General features: G+C 41.8%; 1 protein-coding gene across 6 annotated transcripts in view; it reads right to left on the bottom strand.

Annotated features, from left to right (window-relative positions):
* The window catches only part of COL19A1 (collagen type XIX alpha 1 chain), a 178937-nt gene that overhangs the window by 123169 nt on the left and 41804 nt on the right, over window positions 1–13964 (bottom strand). For all 6 annotated transcript variants that reach the window (XM_083431524.1, XM_083431520.1, XM_083431522.1 and 3 more), the window contains exons 5-8: window positions 7496–7619; window positions 6265–6540; window positions 3552–3632; window positions 1795–1920 (exon numbers count right to left, since the gene is read on the bottom strand). In XM_083431524.1, coding sequence (XP_083287650.1) covers window positions 1795–1920; window positions 3552–3632; window positions 6265–6540; window positions 7496–7619 — 607 coding nt within the window. The remainder of the gene's footprint in view (window positions 1–1794; window positions 1921–3551; window positions 3633–6264; window positions 6541–7495; window positions 7620–13964) is intronic.

Below are 13964 nucleotides of genomic sequence, written 5' to 3' on the forward strand. Positions count from 1 at the left end.
GGGTTCCCCAGCTGGTGTCTCCAACCATTCCTCTGTGTCCAGACAGTCCATGACAACTGCCATGCAAGCCAGCACTGATGGGAACTGGAGTTCAACAGCATCTGGAGGGCCAAAGGCTCCCCCAGCCATGCTGCAATGGCTACTGATGTCACAAAAGCAATTATTCCCTAATAAAGGGGGAACTAGTATCACTCCTCGATGCAATTGCAGACAGAGAGTTTCTCCAAGGTGAAATTTCACAAGTTTCCCAAACACAGCATATTAATTCCTTTTCTGTCTCCTTTCTGGTAAGACCTCAGTATGCTGAAGAGGATGACATATTTGAGCGTATGGTCACTGACATCTGTGACATTATTACTATTATATTATCTTTCACACCTTTTCTAATATTTCATAACATACTGTTGGGATTTTTGTTTTGTATTGCTGTTTATGTATTGCATGAACACACATACGTACCACTTCTGTGTGGTCTGTGAGCCATCGTTGAAGCCTGAAACATTTCATTTCCCACTCACCCACACATTCCAGCACAAAAATACTGTAAGAATAAGTTGCTGGGTTTTTGTTTTTTTTTTAAAAAAAGGCATTGTATTCTAACTGCATAATGTCTGCTGCAGCTTGACATTTGCTGTGTTCATGAAAATGGCATGCAAATTACATTATTTAAAACAGCAATGCTTTATGAAAAGCTGTCACCCATTCCAAACAGGCTAGTTCACGGGTCTGGCTGATAACCTCCTAGTGAGGTGATATGCAGTCTCTCTGTAATGTACCTGCTACTGATTCACAAGTGATTCCTCTTGCTGTCACAGGGTGCCCAGACCATAGCTGTCAACTTTCAGATTTGAAAATAAGGGATCAGCAGCCTCACCTATCCCAGGGACAGTCTACGGGATATCTAACAATCCAGGATAGCAGCAGGAAACGGCGCTGGAATAAGCGAATTTCCCGCAAAAAAAGGGAAGGTTGACAGCTATGGCCCAGACCCCTACTAAGATTTCTGCTTCTAAGATCCTGAATCATGGTTTTGAGTGTCCCAGTATTTGTCTCATTCACCTATTAAAGATTGCCACGGCTGGCGCTTTCTCAGACTCTTATGTCTATACCTGTGAATTGAACTCCCATCAGAGCTGCTCTTCCATAGTGGTCCAGCTATATTGACATCCTAGTCCAGTTTCTATGCGCCACTTAGGAAAGAGCCAAGGACTGCCTCACACTGTGCAGCCTCTCAAACTAGCTATTCCAGGAAACAATCATTCATACCTTTTGGAAATTTCATCTCTGCAGTATACCTTGGAGTGACATTTATCCAATCAACTTGAAGTAGCGGAAATAACCCTTTATTATAGTATTTGCTTCCCTTGTAGATTCCTCTAATCTCCTGTAATTCTGAACAGTCAGTGTCATTCGTGCTAGGTGTGTGTTTACACTGACAGAATAACCCTCTTGAGGGGGTTTTTATGGTAAAATTTGTTTCACAGAGGCTATGGATGTGCATCAGTTCTATGTCATCTTTAACACATTACTGCCTCAGCCGTTGCAGAACAACTTTATGGCCCTATGTATTATATAGGAGTATATAATAGCTGGCCATTGTTGCACCATTGGCATGGTTCCATTAATCTGTGAAGTCTATATTAAAAATAGCGTAACTTCCACAAATGTTAAATACTAGCTAAAATACAAGGGACAAAAGGTTTAAGCAAAAAGCCAAAGTTATTATCCAGCAGCACAAATGTTACAGGTCACAAAAAGCAAAAAATGTTATGTATAAGGAACAAAGTCCTGTACCTTATTTGAAGAACAAAAGCATTTTTCTTCAGGTTTTTTTTCCATTATTGGAAGTGCATGTATTTCACCCACATGAACAGTTGATGGTGATGCTGCAGTAGTTTTCAAGCTTTCTTCCAAAGGGCACTGAAATAATAAATATATATTATTCCGATTTAAGTCTACATCTACAGTGATCAAAACATTTTTTCTATAGTGCCTTTTGCATCTGTAGAGATTACACTCTGTAGGGGAAGGAAGGATTAAATTAACTCCATGTTGATGCAAGCATTATGAAAACAGCAATCTGAATTCAAAATCAGGCCATGAATGATCTATTTTATTTTAATTTTAGAAAACCAATATTAGTGAACCACAGAGCAATTCTATGGAAGTTAAATCTAAAGTAAGTCATGTGGTGTTCAATGATGCTTACTTCCTAGGGAGGGAGTTTGGGGCTGCAAGTGGAAATCTCCTCATCTAATATATTGCTTTAGCATGTTTGGATATGAAAATTACAGTGTAATTCTATACCTACCTATTCAGGAGCAAGTCCCATTAAGATCAATGGGGCTTAATCCCAGGTAAATGGGAATAGGATTGCAGCCTGGGCAACCACTCTTTTTGCACACTCTTCTAAATGCTATACATATATTTTATTCTTTAACAATGGGGGGGGGATGCATCTTACCACTGATCTTATCTAACACTGCAAACATATACACACTTATCTAGGAGTTAGGCTTACTGAACTCAGTGGGGCTTATTAATTCTGAGTAGGTATGTATATGACTGCAATTACCCACATTATCATTCCATGTGTGAGATAGGGCCTGATTTACATGCAAAATTCAATTTAAGCTTTTTCTAAAAAATATCCTTGATGCGGCAAATACGATCGCAGTAATGTCAAACACGTAGCTAAAGGATGTTATAAATGAACTAGCAAAATATTTTGTGCTTTTTATGTATAGCGGCTAGCTTGTGGGTCAGACTAATCCACTAGGTTCTTAGCCATATGAACAGCACAATACTTCTAAATGGGGGAAAAAATAAGAAAAAATGGTAGAAAACAACACCCAGCTAGAATGAGAGAGGGAATTAGAGAGCACCCAGACTTTGGCTTGTCATGTTCCTAAAAAGCACAGGTCCAAGCGGTTTCCCGCTGCTTTCTAGGCATGGATCCAAGCAGTTTTGCCTTTCCCCTGACCCTTTCCCCCAGAAAACCCACTCTTTGGTGCTAAATTGGAGCAAATGTCAATCCAGAGAAAACTCAATTGACCTTAGCTCTGACTTAGAAGTAAAGATCGGCTTTCCTCCAGGGGAAAGTAGTGGGGCAAGGACAAGCCTGAATAAGACCTCATCATTAAGGATTCTTTGCAGATAGTATTCAGATGTTTATGTTTATCAAATACTCTACCTAAAAGTTATAATGGGCGTCTCCACCTTCATCAGCAATTGTACTGATCAAGTTTAATGAGACCCAAACAGAACCATGATATAGGCATGCATCGACAACGGTTGCCCATAGAAATCTCTCTTGTTTTCAATATTCCTTTTCTGCTTGAATTCTTGTTTCTCAAGTGTTGATCCTTTCCCATCCCATATTTTTCAGCATTGAAAAACTAATCTAGGTCACACTTCCATTTTGAAGAACGGACTAATCTTGTGATACCATGAAATTTATTTGCATTTCTAAATGCAGAAAGAAGGACTGTACCGATCTGTGTGTTTCTGGGGTGGGGGGAAAACTTGCATTTTTTATTTTCTTAACTTACCATATTCTCAGATAATTCACAGCAAGTCTCCTGAGCAGCAAGACTGGGATTGCAGTATATTATCATGCGGCCAACTTCAATCTGTTTGGTAAACACAGAGGTGTTTATCAGCTTTATAAGGTAATCAATCCTGACACATCTGAAACCTCTGTGACCACAATCCAGCACAAAATTAAACCACTTGAACTCATAGAAATGAATGGGATTACATACGCCAAATTCTATTTTGGGTTGTAAACTCAGAAAGCACATTACAGTGTTTCATTTTAAAATATTGTACTTGCATATATTATTTGTGAACATGGGAGCAGCCCACATAATCTAATCTGATAATACAAAACACAAGTATATAGAGCCAAACACAGCTCTTATTTATACTGTATATTTTTTAAAAAAGCAATTGCATTTACCTACCACAATGAATATTGCAGTTTCCTACATTCCTTTGGCCAACTTACTTGATATTTTTTTAAGGATATGTTTCAAAACTGGCAGGTATATCTTTCCAAAACACGCTTCTTTTATTTTTTTTCTTGGAGGAGTGCTACCTTTATTTACAAACTCACCCACTCTTAATACTAGTAACAATATAGTAAAGTTATTTAGGACATGGCTTTGTCCCAGGTGCCTGTCTGTTCCAACACTAATGCATGCAACTGGCCTGGCAATCATCAGGGAAGAGATGATACTGCTACTTCCCTGTTCCTTTCTAGAGTGGAAGTATGGATCTCTGCTAGAAGGCAGGGCGGGAACACTTGGTCATTCTGAACCAGGGTCAGCTAAATCAGCTTCTCATAGCCACAGAAATGATGCTGGACGGAGCACAGGAGGTTCCAGGATTCTTGGCATGGCTGACGTTTGGCAGAACTGAGAGGACAAGACATGTCCCACTGCAGCACAATAAAGTTATGAAATGAAACCTTCATATATATTCTTGCCCCCTCAACTGCTCAAAGTAAATGTTGGAGTTTAAACAATGGATTTAGCAGCATAAGAATACAGGCTGGACTTGTTTTCCTGACCAGGGAATTGCTTGGGGATGGGCCATTATGAAACAAGGACATTAACCCATCAAGAAAGCCGTCAACAAAGGCAAAAGGCTCTCTGCAGGACACAGAGTGGGGAGACCCCGCCCTGAGCTCAGAGTAATTAGTAAAGGACAATCCCAGAGTTGCGAGGGGGAAGTTTCCAGAATTACAGGGTGGAGGACATAAATAAACAGGGAAAAGGTGTCCCTTTTGCAAGGGGGGCACAAGGCAGGCAGTCTGTTTTATGCTTCAGAGTAGGCCAGATATGATGTTTGGGGTCTCTTGGGATTCAAGGCTGCAGCAATGGCAGGAAGAGGACCCTCTTGGGATGTGAATGTTATGCACTCCCTCCACCTAGATACAGGTTGTATATATGTGTAAAGTAAACCATACATCCTAAAGACACCACAGACTCTACTGTGTCTCATTGTCCCAAAAGGCAGCACAGACCCTGGGAAGCAGGCCTGCAACCCCTGGAATCTCACTTCGCTTATGAAAACTGGGATGATGTGTAACAGTAGGAACAAATATTTGTTCCCCCCATGTACTGAATCATCTACACAGCAAGCAGCAGAGAATTCTGTACACTGAGTTCACTATAAAAATACTGGAATATATTTGAACTGCTTTGATCCTCTTAGAAAAAATAGTTGACTAGCGTCTTTTTTTTTTTTGCAAAAGTTGCACATTACGCAAGAGTTTGCATGCTGCAGAGCAAAGTCTATGCATGAGAATTGTGAGACATTTATACAGTCTAAAAACAGATGGAAAGGAGTCAGTGGTCATGCACAAACAAAAGAATAGGACTGAGGGAATAAAGGGAATGTGAAAATAGGTAGTAGTACTCTCTTACTACAGATAAAAAAAAGAGAAATATTACTTGGAGGTGACTCACAGCTGATATTAAAGTCACTTTTGCATATTCCTCAGCTGAGGCAATGTAAAATTTAAAATGTGTAATTTAAATGCTTTCTACATCCTACAGAGATGGTTCACACGTAACAGTAAGTCACTTTAAAGCCATGGATTATGTGAATGTCCAACCATCCCTATGTAGCTCTCTCCTGCACCTGTGGCACAAACAAGCCATAGTATAGTTTGTCATGTCATACAAACCCAGATTGTGGTTTGTTTTGTTTCAAATAAACCATGAGCAATAAGCCAGAAACAAACCAATGTTTACTCTTAAGTTTATTTCCGGATCACCACTCTCAGGCCTCACCCACACTTCCATTTGCCCTGCTGGTTTCCCCAGGGAAAACCTGATCTTTAGCACTGAATCAGAGCAAATGTCAGTTGGGTTTGCTCCAGATTGACGTTTGCTCTGATTTAGTGCTAAATAGTGAGTTGTCTGGAGGAAAGCAGCAAGCCGAAGGCAAAATGGCTTGGACCCATGCCTAGAAAGCCCAGGAGAAGTGGGAAATCGCCCAGACCCACGCTTTCTAGGCATGGGGCAAGCGGAAGTACATAAGCCCTTGGTGTCTTGGTGCATTTCTCTCCAAACCAGCTTCAATCCAAAGTTCGGCTACTACTGTTTGATCTCTTAAGAATCAGGTTTCTTATTTCAAAGGGTCCCAGTACATAACATTAATAACTTGCAAAGCTTTTCTTTTGTAGGGATAAATACGTTTTGATCACCCATTTTTATATCACTGAAATATACTTTAACAGTCAACCCAACTTACATCTACAGGCTTGCCATCTAAAGAATGGGTTGCAATAAGAATCTTCCCTTGAAAGTCTGTAGTAGTATTCTCATCAATCTCCCTTTGCTCAATTAAGCTGCAGTCCACATAGAGAGAAATGATCCTTGATTGCACGCTGATGCCAAGCTTGTGCCATTGCCGATCAAAAACAGGGTGGATTTCCCGACTTCTAAAGGTGTAGTGCAATGAGCCCCCCTGGGTGGACTGTGCAATGTACTCTACAATTTTTTTCGTCCCGTCAATGGTGATATAAACCTGAAAAAAGCACAGTCAAATTAGAAGCGGTTTGAAACAATGAAAGTGCAAAATAGCCAAGAACGGACTAAAAGTTCACACCTCATTATATGTTGTTAGGATGCAGAGAATCAATAGTGGAATTCTGTTTGGCCAGTGGGGCTTCCTCATCCCCACTGCAGTCTCTTATGCATTTGCGCACCCGCACACATACAGCCATTCCTGAGGATCAAGGGTTCTCCAGAATGGCACTGGACAGTGGCGTAGCGTGGGTTGTCAGCACCCGGGGCAAGGCAAGTAATTTGCGCCCCCTAACCCGTGGATTTTAGCACTCGATTTTAGCACGCCTGGCACACACACACACCCTCCACAGTGGGCGGCGACCCGGTGGCTCGGATCGGATTCGCACAGCCAGCACTGCAGTGAGAGAGAGTGAGTGAGCCTGGTAGGGGCAGAGAGCTGCGAGTGCGAGCGCCCCCCCCCAGATGTTGCGCCCGGTGCGGCCGGCCCCCCCTGCACCCCCCACGCTACGCCACTGGCACTGGATATAGTGTGGGAGCTACTGCTGGCAGATACAGGTAAAAATCACTACTCCCTGTACACAGCTGGATGTGCCTTCTACTTGTGCAAGAGACTCTTTTGGATCCCACCCTTGGACATTAAAAAAGTCTCCCATGCAGCTTCGTCATCAAGCATCAGTTCTAAACCCTTTATTGTTTAATTTGCTTTTTGTTTGTTATGTCTCTATTTCACCACAACTCAAAAGAGAATTTCAGTTTCACAGCAATCCTGGGTGGCAGCTTACACACTTACCATGCCAGTGCTGTACTACAGAACAGTTACTGATTCTATATATAGCCATAACAGCAAAAACATCTTGCGTATACTCTGATCCCAGGGAGGAAAATATCTGCTTTCCTACAAAGCTGTATCTATCACCTGACACTTGGGAAGGCAAAAGACCATTTGTTCTAACCTGTGGCATGTTGTGCTGATCTAAAATTTGCAACAAATACCACCGTTCTCTTTTGCTGTTTCGCCTAACACGGAATGTGGCTGTTAAGAAATACTCCTCTGGAATCCCATTTGGAAACACTTTCCTACATGAAGAGACGAGGGGAGAGAGAGAGAGAGAGAAATGATAATTGGGTGAAAAGATGAAAACAAATGTAAGTTAAAATACACCTCTCCCAATGATGTCCTCATGGATACTCATGCAACTGTATGGTCTTCAAGAGACTGTACTGCCTTAAGAGTTGCATTTGTACCAAGCCTATACCTGAATGCATGTTGGCTCCTGTATGGGATTCATCACCCTAAAGCAGGCATGGCCAAACTTGGCCCTCCAGCTGTTTTGGGACTACGGTTCCCATCATCCTTGACCATTGGTCCTGTTAGCTAGGGATGATGGGAGTTGTAGTCCCAAAACAGCTGGAGGGCCAAGTTTGGCCATGCCTTCCCTAAAGAATGGAGCAAGCCAGATGACACACAGAGGAAGCCTAAATATATTTGGGTACACAAGTGAAGGTTCAGTGCAACTATGAAAAGGCCAGCAGATGCAACCTGGATCACATGATGCGTACATGAACAAACACACTTGACTAGGGCTATAACCTCACGGCACTAAGTAACTCCTGTGTAAGCAAAGATCCATTCTGTGTCATCCGTTAATTATCCGAAGGCTCTGAATGTACCCAAGGCTATCTGCATAAAGAGGGGCTATTCCAGAAGCGCTGAAACTGCTTCTTTCCTTTCCCAGTTTAGAGAAGGGCTTGTGAAATGTTCGCTGAAGGCCAAAAGCAGGAAGCTCACATACTCAGTCATGTCTGCTGGCAGCAGTTCCTGTCTGTTGCTCCTTCACCACACCCTGCAGAGAGGGGCTCTTATCTTTCACCGGGCAAATATTTTGGCAAGCTGCCCATACGCGCAGCACATTTATGATCAGACATTTAGCATTCGGCCCAGTGCAGTAGCACAAGAGCTACGCACAGCTTAAGCACTATTTGATACGCAGGCCGTTCGCTGGCCTTCTGCCCAGGGATGAATTTCACCCCAAATGATCTTTGAATGCAACCTAAAAAAAATAAATGTAGCTTTTTTAAAATTCAAGACAGACAAAAATGATTTCTAACAAATTATTTATAAAACAAGTTGATGACAGAAAAAGAATAATAACTTCTTTCAAGTTTTGGGAACATTAAAAACCACTCCCCTCTTCAAAACTATGAAGAGTGAAGACTACTCCATCTCATATAAACTGCTTGGCCTGACTTCTACAGCTGCGTGGATATATATATATATATATATATATATATATATATATATATACAAAAACCAAACCCTTGTTACTGAGGGTACTAATATTGTTTGTCCTGTAGCTGCAAGAAGTTACTTCCTTTCAGATGTCATCACCAGACATCATGTACATTAGAATTATGAAAGTGATATAATGCCATTTCCACCAACCAACCAAAAAAAAAATCGTATCATGGTTGCTGGAAGGCAAGCAGACATCCAGACTTCTTTACTGCTGCTACTGCTTTAATTCAACTTTGATGAGGATCCATGCATGGATGCAAATAAAGGAACAGCAAGGTGGAAACTGGAAACACTAACCAAGCAACTGCAGACCAGCAATACTGTTAGGGATGGAGAGATCTGTCAATTTCAGTTCTCTCAGTTTCTCATTCCCCCCCCCCCATCTTAAATTCATCCTCCATATTTTGCAGCAATTTGTGACTTGAAACAAAATTCTCCTTAAAATCCTTCAGAATTTTAGTGCAAATTCCTCCTAATGAAAACATTTTAACATGCAGTTTTGACGGATGTATACATTTTTGAAAGCAATGCATTTGTGCATGTTATTTTCATCATTATTTCTTCATTTCCTGCACAGTTTCTCCTAACATGTGTATTTTTATAAACACTGGTTGGCTGGTGAACCTACACTGCAAAATTCAGATAAGTGTGAATTTTGAAGGACAGCAGTGTTTTTGCTTGCACATTGCTTCAGAAAATGCAAAACTGATAGAGTTGGCCTTAAATGCATATGGAAACGAATTTCTCCTCCATCCCTACTGCCAAGCCAAATGCGACTAGTAGTAGTCATTTATTGTGACCTGCCAGGTGCTGGGCGGAACTCTTCATTTTCTAAGAACACAACAAGAACGTGCTAGATCAAGCCAAATGCCCACCTAGTCCAGTTCTCTGTTCTCAGAGGCCAACCAGATGCCCGTGGAAAGCCCAGAAATAGAACCTGAGTACCACAGCATCCTCTCCACTTGTGATTCTGAGCATCTGTCATTCAAAGGCATGCCACATTTGACAGCAGAAGTAGAGCATAGCCATTGTAGCTAGTAGTAATCATTGATAGCATTATCCCCCATGAATCTGTCTATGTGCTAGGTAAGCAGCAGAACCTGGAAGTTTATAGAGCTTCTCCTGGGTGGCCACACATAGCTGGCAGGTGGCATATGGCTTCATGGGTCACAAATTGTGCAGGTTTGATACAGCAGAAAGCAGATCAAAGTGTTAATGGTCCAATAAATGCCGTATAACATAAACAGCCTTCTGCAAGATATCGTTTTCTCTCTGCTGCAGTGTTTTAACCTCTATTAGCCTGTAAGGAGGACACATTTATCGAAGAATTGCTGAACAAGCTTTCACAAAAATCTTGATTAGTACAGACAAAATTCAAGCAGGGGGAGGAAAGAGTTAATGGAGTGGAACATAAATTCAAGCTGAATATTACATCTCATTAAGGAACTCCAGCACAGTAACGCACAGAAGAACAATAAAAAGCAAGAAACGTTTAAGGAAAAAAAATGTGAAACAAAAGAAGTGTGGTTGCCCAGTTCCATATCTTACAAGCTTCCTGTGCTCCTCATGGCTCTATAAGTGTGTGTGTGTGGAGGGGGGATTATAAGGGGTATATCACTATGGTCTAAAGCAGGGCTCCCACTCACTCTACGCCTTCCATGTCTCTTGACAGTGCCTGGTTCAAGAGAAACACAACAGGGCCTTCCCCCACTGCTGATTCTGCTCTGCCATTTTTCATTTTTAAAATTCTCACTGTTTCATTCTAACTAAGGATCATCAAAATAATTGTGTAAGCCGTACATATAGTAAACTGTAATTTTGGGCTTCATCATTGCATGCTTTTACCTATCAAAGTATTATTTTCAATTAAGATCTTGGATCTTCACATCTTCATCTAAGCTATCAGAGAACAGTTAACAGATGGGGTACACCAACACTAAATGGTTATGGAAGTTTCTCTGGGTGAGATATTATGCCACTGGGTGCTAGAAGCTGCAGCTGGGCGTTAAGTCTGGGCAATGTTTCCATACATCGCCCAGGACCAGTTTGGGAGCCAGAGTATGATGGCTCCTTCACCTGACTCCTTCCGCATGATGGGTGCTGGCAGAGAGGGACTCCCTCCCCTGCCAGCATCCAACAGGAAGAATGGCTGATGCGGCTCATTGTTCCCTTTGTGCTGCAGGTGCTGGCAGCGGAGGGAGTCCTTGCACTGCCAGCGCCCAGCGGGAGGAAAAGGCTGCATCAGGCGCCAGGGTGAAACTGCTGCCACTCCCACCTAGCACCTTGGGACCAATGCAGCTTGTTCCTCTGCTTTTCAACATCACAATATATCACTATATCACAATGTCTGGCTGGTGATACACCACAATGTTGAAAAGCTGACCTCTCCCAGACCTAGTAGGCAGAGTACTGTTGCACTCAGGAGTTCCCATGAGCATCTGGTCAGCCACGGTGAGAATAGGATGCTGGACTGGATGGGCTCTTGACCTGTTCCAGGAAGCTTATCTGATCTTATGTTTTCCAGTACTATCCTAGAAGGCAAAGGATGAGATACTGTATGGAAACACTTGTATATCTAGGCAATGGAGATGCATGGAGATGGTTGATGGCCGAGATTTTTGATACAAATGAGCTAATCACTCTAAAGCATGCCAATTTTCCAATTAACCATGCCCTCACTGGTACTGCTGTAGCGTGTACCATCTGGCTAGGAAAATGAAATATAAAGCGTATCCTCCGAGACAATCATAAATGACTTTTGCTTTACTGGACACCAATTAACTGGCTGAAAATTTACTTTCGCCTTGGCACACACTCCCTCTTTAGAGACCAAAAAATTACCTACACTGATTAGGGCTTTGGCATACAGCAGCTATTCAACATGTTGGCTTAATACTCTCAGGTTATAAACAGAATTTTACACTGACCTGCCCTTCAATTAAGTAATTAGCAATGAACAGGGAGGGAAATTGTCTCTTCTTTAGAACTGTCCCCCCCCCCCCAAAGAAAGAGTGATGAATCAATTTATACTCTCATGTCTGCTGATTCTGAGAGCCATCTCTTGGATTTGATCATGAACATAAGACTGGGAGGAAAATACATTTCTGCCAACTCCGTATTTTCTAAAGGGAGTGAAAAATTTCCATTTCAGTGCCAGGATAATGACCAAAGCACACTACCAGCTTAGTCTAAATCACATAAACAAACAGAACAGCTGCCATTTTGGAAAACCTCTGTTTATGAAAGTTGAACAGGAAGAAACCAGTGGTGTCCAGGACCACCGTCACCATTGACAGATGATGACAGGCTGTCAGCTAGACTGCATACACACGCCCATTCATTTAAAGCATGTTTAAAGCACATATTCCCCAAAGAATAATGGGAACTGTAATTTGCCAATGGTGCTGGGATCGGTAGCTCTGCAGACACTTCCAAGTAAATATGCTTGGAATGCAAGTGCATTGTGTGGCTCTCCTAATTATAATGTTCCGGGACAACTTGGCCTGGGAATCAGTTCTGATACGGTTTTCATAAGATACAGGCCTTCATCTATTAATGGGTCATACAAACAAAAGGACAGCCACAGAATGGCATTCTGTTTCCAGCAGTAGCTGATGGTAACTTGACAAGCAAGGCATGATGGTGATGAACGTCCTCTGTCATCTGCTCTCAACATCTGGTACTCTCAGCTATGTACTATCCCAAAATAGAGATGCTTCATCTCTTGCAATGATGATTAATGGTCATCGATAAGACTAATATGTGCTGATGTGTCACAGGGGCTAGAGAGCATGCAACAAATCCAAAAGTCCCCAGTTCAAATCTTGTAACTTGAATGAACTCTGTAGGTACCCTTTGTAAAGCTACTCCTTCAGTCTCAATCACCACCACCATTATGAAGGATAATTGTACTGACTCACCAAACAGTGTTGATGTAAGGATTAACACTAGAAAGTGCATGTGAAACACTTTGGAGATGATATACAAGTGTTAAATGTTGTTGTTGTTGTTGTTGACTTATCCTCCACAGATTTATCACAGCCATGAAAAGAACAATTCTTTTTATTTCCTATGCCTCATACTATTTCTGTTTTGCAGCTTTGAAAGAATGGGGTGAGGGCCATGGTTTTTTCCTAAATGTTCACATTCCCAGCAGAATTTAGAGCAGCCACTTTCTTTAAGAACAAATATGTATCAAACTTCAAAATACAATAGCAGGTGCTGAGCTTGCACCACAGTGTCACTGGTACATAAAAGAGCAGAATCGCATACATTTCTCTTAGGTATATTATTAGATTTGTCATTCTGTGCTCGGTGCCTAGAGAATTGGAGTTTGGTTACAGATACCAATAAGAGAGACTCGGTTCTTTGCCTCAAGCTTTAGCGAACCACACTTTTCATTACGGACGTCACCAGTGGGAGCCCTGGAACTGGCCTATATATTACCCTCAAAGAGGAAGGAAGAAAGAAGTGTAAAGGGGGGGGGGGAATCGAAGCTTATGCTAGCATTTCTCAAAAGAACACAAAATAGAAGTTGCAGGTTTCAACTCAGCGTTACTCTATGAACAGCTCTTAAAAGTGAGGTCAGTGGCATGATACAGACCTGAGTCACTGTCCTGCAAACTGCACAATGGAAAGCAGAGCATCAGAGGCAGACTGAGTTAGTCAGGAAGGTGTGTGGGAGTGGGGTCAATTTGTAGGCTCAATGCTTTTTGAAACATGGCAATCAGTGGATGGGTCTGATTGGTTGCTACATCTGGTGGTGCAGAAAGCACCACACACCCATTGTACACAATGACAACAATTGTATTGAGTTAATCTGTGAAGAGCCCTGCTTCAGGAACGGGTGCTGGACTATGTTGGCTTTCAAGCTTTTCTAGTTCTGTGACTCTTTATTCCAGCTTTCCTAAGTGTTCTATGCTTTTATACCTAGCTATCAATAAACTGAAGACAGTAATCATTGAACTATAGGCAGACTTGGTTGCAGTGCTATTTTTGAGAAGCAGTAGTAAGAGGTACCCATATCAGATTTAGTAAGGCAATCTTTATTTACCTTTTGGGTTTTGCTTTAAAAAGCACTGATGGAAAAAAGCTGCTATTTTTAAATCTTATGAACACTAATTCTT

Source organism: Podarcis tiliguerta (genome assembly GCF_965153285.1).
Source record: "Podarcis tiliguerta genome assembly, chromosome: 3".
Classification (NCBI taxonomy): domain Eukaryota; kingdom Metazoa; phylum Chordata; class Lepidosauria; order Squamata; family Lacertidae; genus Podarcis; species Podarcis tiliguerta.